This window comes from Caenorhabditis elegans, chromosome IV, assembly GCF_000002985.6.
Source record: "Caenorhabditis elegans chromosome IV".
NCBI lineage: Eukaryota > Metazoa > Nematoda > Chromadorea > Rhabditida > Rhabditidae > Caenorhabditis > Caenorhabditis elegans.
The window spans coordinates 2,999,304-3,017,367 of NC_003282.8; the positions used below are offsets into that span (position 1 = coordinate 2,999,304).

General features: G+C 36.1%; 3 protein-coding genes and 3 non-coding genes across 10 annotated transcripts; 2 read left to right on the plus strand and 4 right to left on the minus strand.

Annotated features, from left to right (window-relative positions):
• Positions 1 to 1,237: 1,237 nt before the first annotated feature.
• On the minus strand, positions 1,238 to 9,589 carry Y54G2A.73 (uncharacterized protein; the record flags this gene model as incomplete). Of its 2 annotated transcripts, NM_001307337.1 has the most annotated exons (11): positions 1,238 to 1,453; positions 2,291 to 2,473; positions 3,255 to 3,379; positions 6,618 to 6,670; positions 6,725 to 6,780; positions 6,839 to 6,928; positions 8,041 to 8,115; positions 8,163 to 8,203; positions 9,179 to 9,320; positions 9,366 to 9,468; positions 9,531 to 9,589. In NM_001307337.1, 11 exons carry the CDS (start codon positions 9,587 to 9,589, stop codon positions 1,238 to 1,240), a joined length of 1,143 nt encoding a protein of 380 aa, NP_001294266.1. The 2 variants fall into 2 exon arrangements, with proteins under 2 accessions (NP_001294266.1, NP_001368203.1); NM_001380122.1 differs by lacking the exons at positions 3,255 to 3,379; positions 6,618 to 6,670; positions 6,725 to 6,780; ... (4 more) ...; positions 9,366 to 9,468; positions 9,531 to 9,589 and having other exon boundaries at positions 2,291 to 2,371.
• Positions 4,912 to 5,020, plus strand: Y54G2A.61. The gene has a single exon (NR_053013.1). It is a non-coding gene; the product is annotated as an Unclassified non-coding RNA Y54G2A.61 (non-coding RNA).
• Y54G2A.63 lies at positions 4,912 to 5,020 on the minus strand. The gene has a single exon (NR_053014.1). It is a non-coding gene; the product is annotated as an Unclassified non-coding RNA Y54G2A.63 (non-coding RNA).
• A 568-nt stretch (positions 9,590 to 10,157) lies between the features above and the next one.
• Y54G2A.28 (C6 domain-containing protein) lies at positions 10,158 to 13,118 on the minus strand (the record flags this gene model as incomplete). 3 transcript variants are annotated; one of them, NM_001307331.2, is made up of 4 exons in its annotated part: positions 10,158 to 10,369; positions 10,417 to 10,508; positions 10,743 to 10,877; positions 11,810 to 11,965. In NM_001307331.2, 4 exons carry the CDS (start codon positions 11,894 to 11,896, stop codon positions 10,336 to 10,338), a joined length of 348 nt encoding a protein of 115 aa, NP_001294260.1. The 3 variants fall into 3 exon arrangements, with proteins under 3 accessions (NP_001294260.1, NP_500279.4, NP_001368200.1); NM_067878.5 differs by lacking the exon at positions 11,810 to 11,965 and adding an exon at positions 13,071 to 13,118 and having other exon boundaries at positions 10,283 to 10,369; NM_001380123.1 differs by lacking the exons at positions 10,743 to 10,877; positions 11,810 to 11,965 and having other exon boundaries at positions 10,336 to 10,369; positions 10,417 to 10,469.
• Positions 13,119 to 13,304: 186 nt separating this feature from the next.
• On the plus strand, positions 13,305 to 15,137 carry vrp-1 (Vitellogenin Regulating Protein). Of its 2 annotated transcripts, none has more exons than NM_001129344.5 (3): positions 13,305 to 13,516; positions 14,547 to 14,624; positions 14,676 to 15,135. In NM_001129344.5, the coding sequence occupies exons 1-3, from the start codon at positions 13,400 to 13,402 to the stop codon at positions 14,973 to 14,975; spliced, it is 495 nt and encodes a 164-aa protein (NP_001122816.1). In that variant the 5' UTR covers positions 13,305 to 13,399; the 3' UTR covers positions 14,976 to 15,135. The 2 variants fall into 2 exon arrangements, with proteins under 2 accessions (NP_001122816.1, NP_500280.1); NM_067879.6 differs by having other exon boundaries at positions 13,389 to 13,516; positions 14,670 to 15,137.
• Positions 15,138 to 15,370: 233 nt separating this feature from the next.
• Positions 15,371 to 15,638, minus strand: Y54G2A.67. Its single transcript, NR_053015.1, has one exon. It is a non-coding gene; the product is annotated as an Unclassified non-coding RNA Y54G2A.67 (non-coding RNA).
• Positions 15,639 to 18,064: the final 2,426 nt, after the last annotated feature.

Here is an 18,064-nt window from a genome sequence, read left to right on the forward strand (position 1 = left end):
TATATATATGATGATGATGACAGATGGATGGATGGATGGAGGGGACACACGGACGGACGAAACAACATTTGTAAATAAACAAAGACGGCAGAAGAAACACGACGACGAGTTGTCGAAATTCTCACTGAGAATTGCAGCTGGTGTGCATCGATATGAATCGAGAAGATTCGAGTAAATATCATATCATTTACTATATATAAAGCGCTTATTCTGTGTGTCCATAGTTTGTAGTCTATGTAGTCTTTGTAGTCTGTGAAGTTTTGGCTTCTGTGGGGATAGTGAGTTGGGGTTAGTGTAGGGATATAGTCGGGGTACTGTAGTGGTACAATAGTGGTACGGTAGGAATACTGTAGGGTTACGGTAGTTTCAGAAAAATTGTTTTTCAGCTCCAGAAGTCGGGGGTCGCGCCGGAGGTGCGGTCCACGGCTGGTAAACAATATTTGGAAACATATTAAAGAGACCTTGAAACTAAATTATTTTTTTGATAATGGGGTAAAGGCAGTGGTTTTTTAATTTTAAGAGATTTTTATCCTGAAAAATCGAATTTTTTACAAAGTCGTCGTAGCTTTTCACGAATTTTCACGAATTTTTTCAAGGATTTGAACGAAAAACCTCGAAAAAATTCGTGAAAATTCGTGAAAAGCTACGACGACTTTGCAAAAAATTCGATTTTTTAGTGTCGTTCAAATTTTGCAACTGCGAATTTTTTTGTCTTCATACTATTTTTTTTCTCTAAAAATATTGGAAAACTGGAAAAAAAAAGAAAATTTTCACGAATTTCATTCAAAAATAGCGACAAATTCGACAAATCGCACAGAATTCTCAATTTTTGACTGTGATATCCTTGAAAAATCGAAGAAAAAAATCTTTGTACAATTTTCCTCAAATTTTTGAAACTTCAATTTAAATTTTTGGCTTCATGCCAAAAAAAATGTTCTAAAAATAGTTCTTATTCTGAAATTATCCAAAAATTCTAGAAAATTGTCAGAAATTCGCCAATTCTGATATTTATTGAATTTTTGACAGTTTTTTAAGATAATTCACAAAAAAATCAGATTTTCTCCGCATTTTGGAAATTTATTCAAAGCTGTGTAAAATCGAGTGAAAATTCCAAAAAATTCTTCTAAAAAATTGGAAGAAAACGGGAAATTCGCTTCAAATTATCTCAAATTTTACTAATTTTCGCCATAAAAAGTTGGAAAAAAATGAAGTTTTTTTGAGAATTTTTTGGACAGTTTCAACGTTTTTTTTTTGTTTTTTTTCTACAAATTAATCTCAAAATTCTGCAATTTTCGCGGCGGTGAAAAAATAAACCTTGATAGACAATTTTTTTGAGCGGTTGCTGAAGAAGCTCCTCTAATTGAGTCTTCGGACGTTTTGTACCAGCCGATGACGATGCATCCGTGCCGTCTTTATCATCAACCACAGGGGCAGGAGCGGCGTCGAATTCCATCTGCAAGGTGTTTTCTTCTTCTCCACACTGCAACTTTTTCCTCACGAGGGACGAGGAAAAGTGGTTTCTAGGCCATGGCCGAGGGGCCGACAAGTTTCAGCGGCCATTTATCTTGCTTTGTTTTCCGCCTGTTTTCTTTCGTTTTTCATCGATTTTTTTTCGTTTTTTCTTAATAAAACTGATAAATAAATATTTTTTGCAGATGCTAAAACAATTTCCAAGTAAAAAATCATGTATTTAGTGGCCAAGCAGCGGTGAAAGTGGTCAATGCAATATGATGGATTACGGGAATACAAAACCTAAACTTTTTCTGAAACATGATACATATGATGCTGAAATGCTGAGACTACCTGATTTTCATAACGAGACCGCTGAAAAAGTTTTGAGGTTTTCAAAATTCAACTTTTTTGGTGAAAAAGTAGAGATTTTTGCACAAAAAGTTGAATTTTGAAAACCTCAAAACTTTTTCAGCGGTCTCGTTATGAAAATCAGGTAATTTCAGCATCTAAGCATCATATGTATCATGTTTCAGAAAAAGTTTAGGTTTTGTATTCCCGTAATCCATCATTTTACATTGCCCACTTTCACCGCTGCTTGCCCACTGAATACATAATTTTTTTTTACTTGGAAATTGTTTTAGCATCTGCAAAAAGTATTTATTTATCAGTTTTAATAAGAAAAAACGGAAAAAATCGATGAAAAACAAAAGAAAACAGGCGGAAAACAAAGCAAGATAAATGGCCGCTGAAACTTGTCGGCCCCTCGGCCATGGCCTAGAAACCACTTTTCCTCGTCCCTCGTGAGGAAAAAGTTGCAGTGTCTCTCTCTCTCTCTCACCTCGTCTATAACGGCAATCTCGTCATCATCTTCATTTTTCTCATCCAGCTCCGCAACTTCTTCGGTCTCTCCGTTTTCCATCAGCTTCGTCTTCTTCTTCTCCGTCTCTTTGCCATCATCCAAAATGTCTGCGTCTCCGGCGTTCGGTACTATCTCGTCTTGATGGCTCTGTCGTTCGTCGTTCTACAAGATTCTCATGAAATAAAATTATGATTTTAGCAACACAAAAAATAGAGAAAAAATAGAGAAAAAATCGGGATATTTTACTTTGGAAACGAAAAGTCTGGAATTTTCAGCAGATTTTCAGGGTTTTTTTAAAACTAGATACAAACATGATTTTGTGAATATTCAAACGCGATAATAATCATTTTTATACCGTGGGTTATTCAGGTGCTGTCAAAAAATACAAAACTGTATATTATCACAGATTGTAAAAAATACATATTTTCTGTATTTTTCGACTTTTTTTTCGCTATAAAAACTGCTGAACATTCGAGAACTTGCGTCTCCGAGGTAAAATATCGCCAAAACAGCTTTTTCGGATTTTGTTGGCAACAAATTTGACCAATTTTTCTCGTTTTTCAGTGCTATTGGAGCAACTTATAGCAAAAATTATCCGCGGATTTCAAGATATTACCTTGATCTAAAAATTGTTACAAATGGGCACACAAACATTAAGCTATAACACAGAAAAAGCTATAAAAATTGGTCAATATTAAGAAAATTTAATTTGGGATATTACGCCGCGGAGACGGAAATTCACGAATTTTGTACCATTTTTGAAGTATCAGAAGTGTAAAAAATATCTTTTGTACCATTTTATAATATAATAATATATAATACTTCAAAAAAAGTGAAAACAAATTCTAATTTTTTTTGTTTTAAATTGCTCTAATTTTTCCGTTTTTTTGGGCTATTTGGCGCAATTTATAGCAAAATTTCTTCTCGGATTTCGAGATATTACCTTGATGAAGCAGTGCTCAGCATCATGCCCATCATCAGCATTTTCTTCGAATTCAGTTTGAAAATTGAAACAACCATTCGATCCGTAGGTAGATGTAGAAAAAGCAGCACTCGTCGAAGATGTTACTGCAGAAAAAAATAATTCGTTGTGTGTGAGAAAAGTCAGCGAAAGAAGAAGGCTGGTTACAAGGAAAAAAAGACAAAAACGAAAGCTTTTTTGCGTCGTTTTTTTTTTACTCCCAACCTACTTTTTTGAGATTTTTTGCTTTCGCTTTTTTCACTTTTTTCTCCTGATTTCAATAAGTTTTTCGGCTAAATTTTTGGCGAAAAAATTGTGAAAACGTCGAAATCCGAGATGAAAATGAGATTGAGTGGAAGAGTGGGGGAGAAAAATGGAAAATGAAAAAGAAAGAAAACTGGATTTTATACGGCCATAAAACTGACTAATGGCACAGACTTTGGTGCTTGCTTTTCTTTTTTTCGCTTGTTTTTTTTTATTTGGTCGAAATTGGTTTTTCGGTGACAAAAAGATATTTTTAGAATAAAAAAACGTACTACAAACAATTCTACAAAAAAGTTGTAGTTTTTAGACAAAATGCAAGCCAGTTTTCAGCCAGTTTTGATTTAAAAAAATGACGTTTTTTTTCAAATAAATCAAATATTTTCCTAGTTTTATTATATTACGGGAACACAAAATTCTGAGATTGCGTTCCGCACAACATATTCGACGCGCAAAATATCTCATCATAGCGAAAACCACAGTAATCATGTTTAAATGACTATGTAGCGCTGTTGTGTCGGTTTACGGGCCAATTTCAATTTTAAATTATTCTAAAATCGAGCCCGTAAATCGACACAACAGCGCTACAGTAGTCATTTAAACAGGATTACTGTAGTTTTCGCTCCGAGATATTTTGCGCGTCAAATTGTTGTGTAGTACGCATTTTCAGAATTTTGTGTTTCCGTATTATAAAACTAGGAAAATAGTTGATTTATTTAAAAATAACGTCATTTTTTAAATCAAAACTGGCTTAAAGTTGCATTTTGTCTAAAAACTGAAACTTTTTTGTAGAATTTTTTAGATTTTGACTGGAAACGCTGGAATTTGAAAAAAAACCGCAAAATTACGTGATTTTGACGCTAAAAATACGATATCTGGTCTCAGGCGTGCGCCTTTAAAGAGTACTGTAATTTCGAACTTTCGTTGTTGCGGTATTTTCATCGATTTTTTAAAAAATTCCGCAGTAACGAAAGTTTGAAGTTACGGTACTCTTTAAAGGCGCACATTCGTTTGTGTTTAACAAAAATTGTCGTGTCGAGACCAGGTACCGTATTTTTGACGCCGAAATCACAAAATTTCGCATCCTTTTCGATGCAATAATTCAACATGTCCAGTCAGAAACTAATGAAAAAATCGAAAATTTGTGATTTTCACAGAAAATGCTCTTTTTTTTCGATTTTTCCTTCAAAACGAAGCTAATATCAAAATTTTGATGGCCTATTGATCCAAAAGACACGACTCCAGACACACCATTAAAAAACGTGTTTTTTCAATAAAAACTTCAGTTTTGAGAGCCCGGAGCAGCACAGTGAAAAAGTGGAGGGGTGAGCAGGCCGTCGATCGAAGAAAAGAGTGGAGCACACACACACACACACAAAAAAAAGAAGAAAAAATGAGCAAAACTGGCGAGCCAAAACGCTTCTTGTTTGCTTCAAGTCTCATTTTATTGAGCACTCAAGAGCTCACATTTCGTGTACAATTTTTTTTTCTCTTTTCTGACTGAATTTTTCATTCGATACATATTTTTTTCTATTTCTTTTTTTTTCCTCCATTTCTTTTTCATCGAATTCCAACTCCACCCAGCTTCTCTCTCTCTACTTGCTCCTAATACCCTGCTGCACTCTTAATGAGCCAGAGTTCTGCTTTGAGCTGCTCTGCCTCTCTCTCGTCGTCTCCATGCCAACTCTTTGGGGGCTTCTACGACCAGGATGTGCTCGTTAACAAAAGCAACAAGGCTTTCGGCGGCGATTTGCATATACATAACGCAGTCTATTGACAGATTTGTATGCTAAACATTCACCAGAACGTTCAGGGATTGGCGGGAGAGCTGGCGATTTTTCGCTTTTACCGGGAAAAAGTGATCGAAAAAAAACGGAAAAAAATCATGAAATTCGAAAATTTACACTCTTTTTCAGCAATTGCCGTTCGGCAAATTTTAAATGTTTTTCGACAAATTGCCGGTTTGCCGATTTGCCGAAATTTTTATTTCTGGCAAATTGCCGATTTGCCGGAAATTTTAATTCTGGCAATGTGCCGAAAATTTCAATTCCGGCAGTATGCCGATTTGCCGAAAATTTCAATTCCGGCACTATGTCGATTTGCCGAAAATTTCAATTCCGGCAATTTACCGATTTGCCGGAAATTTCAACTCCGGCAATTTGCCGATTTGCCAGAAATTTCAATTCCGGCAATTTACCGATTTGCCGGAAATTTCAACTCCGGCATTTTGCCGATTTGCCGAAAATTTCAATTCCGGCAATTTGCCGATTTGCCAGAAATTTCAATTCCGGCAATTTACCGATTTGCCGGAAATTTCAACTCCGGCAATTCGCCGATTTGCCAGAAATTTCAATTCCGGCAATTTACCGATTTGCCGAAAATTTCAATTCCGGCATTTTGCCGATTTGCCGGAAATTTTCAATTCCGGCAATTTGCCGATTTGCCGGAAATTTTCAATTCCGACAATTTGCCGACTTGCCGGAAATTTCAACCCCGGCAATTTACCGATTTACCGGAAATTTTCAATTCCGGCAATTTACCGATTTACCGGAAATTTCAATTCCGGCAATATGTCGATTTGCCGAAAATTTCAATTCCGGCAATTTGCCGACTTGCCGGAAATTTCAACTCCGGCAATTTACCGATTTACCGGAAATTTTAACTCCGGCAATTTACCGATTTGCCGGAAAATACAAGTATGCTCAAAAAGTTTTATTAATTTTCCAAAAAAACCAATTTCAAGCACTACTTTTTTCGCTTTCCTGGTTTTTTGGCGAAAATTTTTTTTTGTTTTCGAATTTTTTGAAAATTTAACTGTAAAATTTAAAATTCATAAAACTCATTCTATTAAATATCCTAAGATTATCATAAAAAGTGAGAAAGCTCTAGGGAAATTCTTTTCAAAACCGGAAAAAAATAGCAAAAATGTCGTTTTCGGGAATTTCTGCTCACCCCCCGAGCCCGAAAATATCAAAAATGGAGCAATCTCTACAAAAACTACAACTTTCAGACAATTTTTGAGCACTTTTCCATATTTTCAACTTATAATTGAAGATTTTTCAGATTTTTTTTTCAGTTTTTTACCTTTCTCATCAAGCTGAATTGGTCTATCGTAGCTTCCACCCTCCGGCTTATTCCTGAAAAAATTGTTTTTTTTTTAAATATATTTTTTAAATAATAAATTAAATTACATTAGCACATGTCCATGTTTTCCACGACGTTCTTCATCTCCAGTGCTCGTGACATTCTGGAAACTTTTTAAAAATTTATGTAAACCGGCAGATTTTCTATCAGATATTGCTCACGTTGTTCAAATCGAGTTGCTGAAAATTTGGGTGCTGGGGGTAGCCGAAATTGAATTCCGGCACATATTTAAACGGTTTTCGTGGTGTCGCCTGGAATATAATTGATTTTTTAAAAATCACAGATTTCTGGCTTCCCTCATAAATTGAAATGGAAGAGTTTTTGCCGAACTAGGCCATTTTGGCTCGGCCATATCTGGGGTAGATTTACGGCGCGTTGCGTGTCGCGTCGCGGCTCGGTTTTAGTTGTAAAACTAATAGGTATTTGTCCGCGTGGAGTACACGACACTTTCCCACACGTTGTCCGGCGCGGGCGATTGTCAATGGAGCGCGAAAAATTCAATGAGGAAGGCGATGATTCCGTGAATTTTTAAAATTTTATAAATTTTTTTATAAAAATTTTCAATTTTTCACTGGCTTCTGGCCTTCCTCGTTGAATTTTTCGCGCTCCATTGACAATTGCCTGCCGGACAACGCGTGGGAAAGTGTCGTGTACTCCACACGGACAAATACCTATTAGTTTTACAACTAAAACCGAGCCGCGATGCGACACGCAACGCGCCGTAAATCTACCCCAGATATGGCCGAGCCAAAATGGTCTAGTTCGGCAAAAACTCTTCCATTTCAAGTTATGAGGGAAGACAGAAATCCGGGAAAATTTTATAAAATTCAGTTTCTCGAATTCAAAAATCCACACGGCTGGCACATGTCGATGTACGGAGTTCGTGTACTCCTCAAGGAGATTTTTGATTTTTTTTTTTGCAAAGGATTTTGTCTATTTTTGGGTAATATTCTAGATTCTAAGCGTTTTAGCTGAATTTTTTTTTGTATTTAAAATTTAAATCGTCATTTTTCCACTTATTTATAAGATTTTATCTCGAAAATTTCCAGTTTTCACTTAAAATACTAGAAATAAGAGATAAATTGACTACTATTTGAATGTAAAATTCGACAGGAATTAGCGAAAATTGTCTAAGATTAAGCTCAGAGGTGTAAAATCGTTTGCAAAAAATATCAAAATCCTCCTCGGGGAGTACACGAGCTGCGTAAACCGACACAGAGGATTTTAAGTTGTGTAAAACGTTTTTTTTTTTGAGACATTTTAACACTAAAAATTGTCGAAATTCCGTCAAAAAAATCAATAATTTCATAAATTTTGACGGTTAAATTCGAAAAATTGAGAGCCCTTTTTGCCATTTATTTACCACGAGCGGGCGCTGGAGAGCTTTCTGAATCTCACTGGTGTGTGCCTTCTTCTGACGAATCATCGAGACGAACGGCTGTAATTTATCGATTTTTATCTCAATTTTTTTTTTCGAAAACTCACCTGATGATAGGTGGACGAGACAAGATATCCTTGAGCATAATCTGACAAAAAAAAATTTGAAAAAAGAAAAAAATTGTGAAAAAGCTGGCGAAAAGAATGGAAAAAATGAAATGAAAAGTAAAGGAGAATAATACGTTTTTTTTTGTTCTGAATGCCAAAATTTTTTTTTGATTAATTGTCACTTTGAATAATAGGGGAAAGAAAAGAGAGATTGGAGCCAATTGTGTGCATTTTTTTTTGGCTCCGCGGAGCTCCAAATTCTTAGAGAATGTGAAAAAAAAACCGTGAAAAACCTTGATTTACATGTAAAATGCTTGATTTTGGACCATTTTCGCAAATTTTTCCCATATTTAACAGTTAAATAGTCAATTTATTTATTTTTAAACATATTTTATTTGAGAATCGATGAATTTACTGCTTAAAAATTATAAAATTTTGAAGTTTTGATAGGTAAAAACTCAAAAATTGGTAATTTTTGACTTTAAAATCCTTTAAAATTTCACTGAAAATGAGATTTTTTTTGTGTTTTTAAGCTCGCGGTGTGGTTTTTTTTAGCTTTTTTTGTGAAATTTGATGTAAAAAGTGATATTTGCAGATGAAAACTATAATTTTCAACTAATTCCGATACTTTTTTTCGTATATTTTACAAGAAAAAGTCACAGAAAATTGCAAAAACGAGTCTTTTTAGGGAATTTTGCGTCAAAAAAAGTATTTTTTCTGTAAGTTTCGTTTAGAAATAATCGATTTTTTTCAATTATTTGAGAAAAATCGTACTCTAGCTGGCGGAAAATTTAAATTTCCGCGATTTTTCGGGGTACATTTGCGAAAAAATCACAAAATCCACAAATTGATCCTTCTGGCGTCACGTTAAACCCTGGGAAATAGCAAAAATAGTGAAAAATCAACAATTTTAGCCAAAAATTTTAGCTTTTTCACAATAATTTTTCCATTTTCAGACAATACGGAGCTCATTTTTCTGTTTTTTCGCGATTTTTCAAGCATTTTCTGGTGCTCACTCTGAAAATGATTGTATTGTTGCAAAGTAGATGGATTTTTCGATTCATCAAAGTACGGGGGACTGATAAAAACTTTCGGTTCGCCTCTGAGTGGCTCTGACGAGCTGGAAGACGGTTCCTCTGGCCGTTCGATGGGCTCTAACTGGAAAAAATCGACTTTTAGGGGGATTTTCCACGGAAAAACTACATTATTCAAATCTTCAATCGCTTTTTCAGGCTCCAAATCTCCATTTCCACGCTCTACACCAATCGCTGGATGAATTTCCTCGGCAATGGTGGCGTTTATCGGGCTGAAAATCGAACTATAAATTAAAAAATTAGATTTTTTGGGAGAAAATCCGTTTGAACTCACTCTTCGTGCAGAGTCCAGTTATCACGCAAGATATCCGATAAGCTGATATCCGGATCCATTAATTTCAGACAAAATCCAACAAAAAAATTGAAGAAAATGAATGATTTGATGGGGGGAAAAGCTTGTGAAAAGTGGGGTGAAACGTGGCTGTGAGTTGTCGCCTACAGTAATCCAAAGGGCGCGCGTTTATGTTTTTGACGTGGGTCTCGACGCGAAAACGTAATTTGCACGTATTTTTTGGATTTTAAAGGCAATTTTTCAAGGAAAAATTCATAAAATTGATCATTATCAAAGGGAAATAAATTTATTAAAAATAAATTATTTTTGTTACATAAAATTCAGAATGCAATAGAGGTTAAATCTGCAAAACAGCGCTCTCAATGATTACGAGAATTGTACTTTTCATTAATTTCAACATTTTAAAAATATTTGTACTCTTTATTTTTTCCGACGCATCTCTCAAAGTATGTTTTAAACTATTTTAATCATTCTTCGCTTTAAAAATCCAATGAAAAAAGAAGAAAGCTACGAAATCAACTGAAGGGGTTACAGTACCCGTTTAAAGGCGCAGACCCATTTTTAAGCATTTTTAAATGCTTCCAACGTGTTGAGACCACAATTTCAACCAAATAAATAGAGAATAATTCATTTTTATATGATTTTTTTCGGATTTTTGTTGAAAAAATAAATAATAACAGCTGGTTTCAACAAAAACCGGTTTTAAACATTTTAAAAAAAGTACACATTTATTATAATTATTAATATTAATTCGATAACGACTTTGTTCGCACATTTTGAAGCACAATTATCCAGCCAAACATTCAACAGCCGTTACCGTCCTGAAAATTCTTCACGTTTCAATCCCCCCACTCCGAAAGAAACTAACACAACATCCCCAGCAGCATTCGTATACTGCCAGCCATCTGCGAAACATGTCATTTGGATAGAGGTTTCTCCAGAATTAAGAGCGGCGTTGTACTGAAAATTTGGTCATACTTATTTTAAGAACTCACGTGGTGTCAGGCTGTCTCATTTCATTTTGATCTACAGCAAATGCGGGAATATTTTTCCAGAAAAATTGTGACGTCAGCACGCTCTTAACCAGGCGAAATAAGATGCCGAAGTCTGCGTCTCTCTTCCCCGCATTTTTTGAAGATCAAATCGAAATAAGACATTCTGACTCCCCGAGTGAGAGCTGATATCAATTATTACCCCCACAACCGCTGTCTGTCCCTGTACTTCGGCTTGGCAAGTTACAGTAAGAGTGGTTCCAGATACGCTGAGTGTCGCTTCTGGAACATCATCGTTAGCTGGAGCCGCTACAGTAGGGTTTGCACATGATAACGTCTGAAAGAAAAATGTACGCGACAGTATGAAGTAGGTAGGCGTTGTGTCAGAATGTCCAATTTTGGTTTGATCTACGAGAATTGCGGGAGGTTAGGCGCAGGTTTCTCACCTGATTTCGCAGAGTGTGATGACGTCACATTTTTCCGGAGAAAAAATTCCCGCATTTTTTGTAGATCAAACCGCGACGGGACAGCAGTTTTTATAAATTTTCGTCGCGACTTCAATATGCGAAATGTTCTCGCCACGCGCCACTCATTAAATTAAAAGAGTTTTTGCGAAAAATTGCTTATATCACAAGCTTTAATCTTGTTTTTTTTTAATTGTTTCTGGTGATTTTTCGTATATTTAATTTTGATCTACGCAAAATTTTCAAATTAACTCTCAAAAATCAATGAGTGGCGTGTGGCGAGACCATTTCGAATAAATGTGCCCTCCTTTAAAGTCGTAGTGGAAGAAAATATATATGTAACTAGCCTAAAACCAATATCCCAAACTACAGTAATCCTACAGTAACCCTACAGTACGTCTACAGTACTACTACTACAGTACTCCGACCATATCCCCCCCACTGACCCTAAACCAATATTCCTTCATAAGCCAAAAATTTGCACACTACAAAGACTACATAGACTACAAACTCCGGACAGACGAACTGTACTGCACGTGGTCTCAGGCTGTCTCATCACGCCTTGATCTACAAAAAATGCGGGAATTATATGCCTAAAAAATGTGAAAATGTGACGTCAGCACGTTCTTAACCATTCAAAATCAATTGAAAACTCTGCGTCTCTTCTCCCGCATTTTTTGTATATCTACGTAGATCAAGCCCAAATTAGAACCTCTGACACTGATTCCAAGTTCCGCGCAGTGCATATTTTTTTTCAAATTCAAACATTTTAATAATTCTCCGAAAAAAAAAGCTCAAAACTCACAGCACTAGCAGAATTCTGAGTTGCCATGCACGACAACGTTGGATCAAATAAATTCAGAATTAGAAGAACGAAAATGGCGAGAATCATGGCGGCGATTTAGACGGTTCTCGGCGCACCGAACCCTACTATTTGTACCTTTTGCGGCGGTTTTGCACTAAAACATGAAACCCATAAATCACTTTCTCTCAAATCAAACGTAAATTGAATTGCTACAAGAGAAGAGGATGAGGTGTGGAACAAGCCGGATATTCCCAAATGTACCAATTATAGGGGGAAAAACATTGAATGTATCTTGAACTTCACCGTCAGTGGGGAAATTGCTTTAAAACATGCCTATCAGGGTTGTGCGGCAAATTTGCCGAATTTGCCGAATTTGCCGAATTTGCCGTTTGCCGAGCTCGGCAAATTTGCCGAATTTGCCGCACACCCCTGATGCCTATGGTACCCCAATGACCTAAAAGCATGGTGAAAAATTTTTAAAAAATTTCCCAGATTTTATATGATTTTTTGAAAACTGAAAAAATCTCAGTTTTTGCCAAATTCCTATTTGAATTTCCCACGTATTTGTGCGTATTTGTCCAGTGGAGCGCACTTGCATCTTTTCAGAAAAAATGATTTTGGAGTGTTTTTTCCCAGTGTTTTTTCAATGTATTTATCCAAAATTATTGAAATCTTGAAAAAATAATATCAAAACTCGAAAAATAATGGAGAAAACACTCCAAAATCATTTTTTCTGAAAAGATGCAAGGGCGCTCCACTGGACAAATACGCACAAATACGCGGGAAATTCAAACAGGAATTTGGCAGAACTGAGATTTTTTCAGTTTTCAAAAAATCATATAAAATCAGGAAATTTTTTAAAAATTTTTTCACCATGATTTTCGGTCATTGTGGTACCATAGGCATGTTTTAAAGCAATTTCCCCATTGGCGCTACTCCTCCTTTAAAAATACCTTTTATTAACGAGGGACGAGAAAAAAAACGGTTTCTAGATCATGGCCGAGGATCCGACCCCATATGTAAAAAAAATTTAGTTATCAGTTTTGATAAGAAAAAAACGGGAAAAATCGGTGAAAAACAAAAGAAAACAAAGCAAGATCTAATTAAGTTGCCGCTAAATCTTGTCACGGGGTTCTGGCCTTCCTCATTGAATTTTTCGCGCTCCATTGACAATCGCCCGTGTACTCCACACGGACAAACACATTTAGTTTTACAACTAGAACCGAGCCGCGACGCGACACGCAACGCGCCGTAAATCTACCCCAGATATGGCCGAGCCAAAATGGCCTATTTCGGCAAACTCTTCCATTTCAATTTATTAGGGATGCCAGAAATCCGTGTCTTATCGGATGTTTGGCCATGGCCTAAAAACCGTGAACTTTGCAATTCTTCGAATGACGTGGCACTTTTGACACCTGTCACCTGATGACCGATAAGAAGTTCTGAAATTTCAAAAAAAAAAAAGAAAATGTTCAGGCTGACAGCAGGTGTCACTGATAAGCTGATAAGCGGTTCGTGTCGAAACTCTCTCACCCCACCTCGCTGTCCCAAAACCATGCATTTTTTGTATTCGCACCCCATAATTGCATAATGATCAACGAGGAACAGCTGCAGCAGCAGCAGCAGCACAGAAGAAAGAAAAAACCAGCGGATGAGGTGACTCAGAAGATGCCGAGTGGTGAAAAGGAGCCGATGGATCCGTACAAAGTGAGTTTTGCGAAAAAAAAATTCTGCCAGAACAAAAAATCCGGCGGATATTTAAACTTATAACTGCGACCAATCAGCGATTCGCTCAGCCCACTTTTCGACCAATCAGCAAAAGTTTGCAGAGTTCAAAGGCGCTGATTGGTTTGAAAGTGAGTGGGGCTTAGCGCTGATTGGTTTCGCATTTTTCGTTTTCTATGACATTGAAACAAGGAGATTTTGTGTCGGAGTGAAGGTGTTACAACGGTAGAGATACTGTAGAGGTATAAGGTACTGTAGGATTACTGTAGTTTCGGAAATTTTGGGTTTCTAGCTTTTGAAGAGGTATTATGTTGGTAGTGGTGGGGGAATAATGTCGAGCTATTGTAGTGGTACTGTAGGGGTACTGTAGGCTTACTGTAGATGTACTGTAGGGATGCTGAGATTTAGGCTTAACTTTAGGCTTAGGCTAAGGCATAGGCTTAGGCTTAGGCTCAGCTTTAGGCTTAGTCCTATGCCTAAGTTTAGGTTCAAGACTAGGCTTAGACTCAAGCTTATTTATTTCGATTTTCAGCTAGGAGCACTGAAAAAAGCACAAAACGAGCGAAAAAACGATTGGATCGCTCTTAGGCTTAGGCTAAGGCTTAGTCTTAGGCTTAGGCTCAGGTTTAGGCTTAGGCTCAAGCTTCTTTATTTCCATTTTCAGCTAGAAGCACTGTAAAAAGCACAAATCGAGCGAAACAACGAATGGATCGCTCTTAGGTTTAGGTTTAGGCCTAGGCTAAGGTTCAGGTTTAGGGTTAGGCTTAGGCTTAGGACTAGGTTTAGGCTCAGGCTTAGGTTTAGGCTTAGGCTTGGGCTTAGGCTTGGGCATAGGCTTAGGCTCAAGCTTATTTATTTCGATTTTCAGCTAGAAGCACTGAAAAAAGCGCAAATCGAGCGAGACAACGAATGGATCGCTTTTAGGCTTAGGTTAAGGCTTAGGCTTAGGTTAAGGCTTAGGCTTAGGCTTAGGACTAGGTTTAGGCTCAAGCTTATCTCTTTCGATTTTCAGCTAGAAGCTCTCAAAAAAGCACAAATCGAGCGAAACAACGAATGGATCGAAAAAATGTCGCCAATCGTGAAATACAAGGTAATTATGAAACACGAGACGTTCCTGTCAAAATTGATATTCCAGATTCAGGAGTACATCCGTAAACAGAGAGCAAAGAAAATGCAACGGAGAAAGTTCTCACTGGCATGTGGTCTGAATCATCGGAATGGGAATGGAGAGCCCAGTTCTTCAGTGTCGCTGAGAAGACGTCCGAAAAAGAAGCCGTCCATGAAAGAGCACAGTTCTTCTGCTCCAGTGCTCTCCAGAAACTTGAGTCAACCAGGGGAAAGTGTTTCAGAATCTCGAAAAGAAGCCTCAGCTGTCTCAAATCGAAGAAAATCGGCACCAATTCAACATATGGACATGAGAGATTTGGATGACTTGGAATGAAAAATAACTTCTTTTTTTTTGATAAATTGTAATTACTCTGAAAGAGTCTGAAAATATATTGTACACTATTATTTTTTGGAACTTTAAAAAATGTTCCCAACGTTTCTAACGATTTTTCATTATATATCATGTTTTCTGGAACTCAATAAAGACTTTTTTTTTATTAAACTTTGCAAATACTCATAACCTCAAAGATTTTGTTTTAAAGGTGGAGTGGAGTCAAAAAATTTGCTCTAAATGACAGAATACAGTCCCAATATACCGAATAATGGAAGCTGCGGAGCTTTGTTGCGCGCAAAACAATAAATCACTCCATAATAGTCAGTTTAAACAAATTTCCCCTCAATTTCTCAGCAATTTGTTGTACACCTCTCCAACCGCTCCCCGCCGTTCCATCTATCACCGAACACAATCTCTCGAATACGTGGCGTTCCCCCCCCCGTATGTCCCAAAACAATTTGTATGACCTTTTATGGCAATCATCCACACCTTCTTGTCGTCTCCCCTTCTCTTAATTTTATCTTGATTTACGTGTTCACCTCAACTCGTGTCAACTATCTCTGCGTCTCTAATCCCCTAACACTATTTCCCGGGGGAGATGACAAGTTGCGCTCCCGCTCGGGTTGTCTCTTGTCCAATTTTATCGTCGTTTTCCTGATTTATCGCTTTTGGAGTAGTAACGAATTTTTTTTGCATGGAGTTCCATGTAAAAACATGCATTAATCATTGATATGTCATCAAAACACAAAGAGTAGATTATCTAGAAAATTCAACCGGAGAAACTCAGCCCCTGGCAACGGAAGTTTTGATCAGTTTTCTCTTTTCTCTTTTCACTTTCATAATGGTTGTGAAGTTTGATAAAATCACAAAATATAACAATTTCTGAAAATTTTCCAGCATGTTTGGCTACCCCTGAACGGATTTAAAGCACTTTGTGCATTTTTCACTAAATTCGAAGCTCGTTAAAATTGCTCCAAAAGCGGTTTTTTTGCACGTTTTTCATATTTAAAAAATTCCAAAAAGTTTTTAGAACTCTTGTAAAACGGAAAAAAATCTGCAAAAATTATTTTTCCAGCAATTTTACGAGTACACAAATTTTTAGCTCCGTGAAAGTTTTTTCAAATTGGTTTTTTACAGACTTGAGTAAACATTTTAGCGGTTGTTTTTTTTGCGAATTTTGTTAAAACTTACATCTATGTTGTAACAAAAATTTTCGAATTTTATTTTCAGAAAAAATTAAAAATTGCAACAAAAAAAATCCAGAATTATTGAAATTGATAGTCTACAAAAATCACTCTTGGAGCAATTTTAAAGGTATGAACAGCTCTCAGTGCACAAGGCCAAGATGTGGACGGAGCCTATTTAGTAATCTTCTAATTTTGTGCATCGGATGTTTAAGTACTTTCCGATACTTTTAGCATATTTTTATTGGCAGTACAAAATATATCAGATTTGCTTACCGTATTTCCTCTATTAGTCTTGCAGCCTCTATTAGTCTTGCACCCCTAAAGACCAATCGAAAATTAGTCTTGCAGCCTCTATTAGTATTGCATGCAAGACAAATAGAGGAAATACGGTAATAGTATTGCACACCTATTTTTGCCAGACCAGCAGTATTTTGTGAAAACTTCACCAATTTCGCCATTTTTAGATAAATTAAATTTTAAAGTGTTCAAATAATTGATAAAACAATAGAAAAGCATGTATTTTGTACGATTTAGACTGTTTCAAGTCAAATTTTCGACGTTTAATGGTCAATTTTACAAAGCTATTGGATCTTCGAAAATTAGTCTTGCAGCCTCTAATGGTCTTGCAGTCTCTATTAGTCTTGCACCCCTACGGGTTGATTAAAAATTAGTCTTGCATGCAAGACTAATAGAGAAAATACAGTAATTATTTTAAAAAATGTTTTTTTTTATGATGGAGTTTCAAAGCTTAAAGATACACGGTTTTATATGGATGGCTCTCGCCACGAATAAAAAAATTGCATAATTTTCTAAATTTTCCGGTCTCAGATATCAAAATTGAAATTTCTCAAAATTGCCATTCGAATAGCCTCTATTCAATTTCAGAAACACTTTTCAGAATACTATCGCCAATGGGGAAATTTTCAAGTTCTACCCTAAAATTGGAAGACCCACTAAATTGACCCACAAAACTCAACTGTGCACCTTCAAAATCAAGCATAACCATGTAGATACATAAATACTCTTTGGTAAAATTGACAAATTGAATCTCATTTGATATCCGGAATGTGTCCTATACCCACTGACTGATGACACTAATCGATCGTATTCCTTTTGGCGCCACCCGTCTCCTTTTTGGAAGACCTCCCGCAGTGCCCGCCCTTATACGTCTTGGGTGGTCTTCAGGAGGGTACGGTACCTGAATTTTGATGTATACGCTTTTTTTTGTTGTATTGCATTGAGGTATTATTTTCATGGTGTCATATGTTTTTGAAATTCATACTGTTTTTTTTTAATTTTTCCAAAAACTTTGGCTCCGCGAGCAAGGTGTTTTAATATTTTATATACATATACATATGTGCATTTTTGTTTGAGCAAACGATTTTTTGATGTTTTCAAAAAATTTTAATTTTTAGAACTTGCAATCAAAATGGAAAAATAATTAGTTTTCACGTATGTATTTAAATTTAGTATTTTTAAAATCAACCTTTTTTCTTTGAATTTTATATTTTAAAGGTGGTATAGTCGAAATTTTTGCTCTATCAGACTCAAAATTGTCTGAAAACACCGAATTTCCTAATGAAACTTCTTGAAACTTCTCAAAAAAAAAAGTTATAGGAGCTCAAAAAATGACCTAAAATTAGTTAAAATTTGGAATTTGACCAGTGGCTGGAACTGGAAACTAATTTTCTTTAAATCACCGTCTAGTTTTAACTTGTAATACCAAAATTAGAAGGTGATATAAAAAAAGTTAGTTTCCAGCCACTGGTCAAATTCCAAATAAAATTTAACTAATTTTAGGTCATTTTTTGAGCCGGCATATCTTTTTTTTGAGCAGTTTTCAAGAAGTTTTATTATGAAATTCGGTGTTTTAAAACAATTTTGAGTTTCATGAAACAATAA

Coding starts and splice junctions, on each gene's coding strand:
- vrp-1 (NM_067879.6), top strand. CDS start 13,400: ATGATCAACGAGGAACAGCTGCAGCAGCAGCAGCAGCACAGAAGAAAG. Junction 13,517..14,546: donor AGCCGATGGATCCGTACAAA/GTGAGTTTTGCG, acceptor TTCGATTTTCAG/CTAGAAGCTCTCAAAAAAGC. Junction 14,625..14,669: donor CGCCAATCGTGAAATACAAG/GTAATTATGAAA, acceptor TTGATATTCCAG/ATTCAGGAGTACATCCGTAA.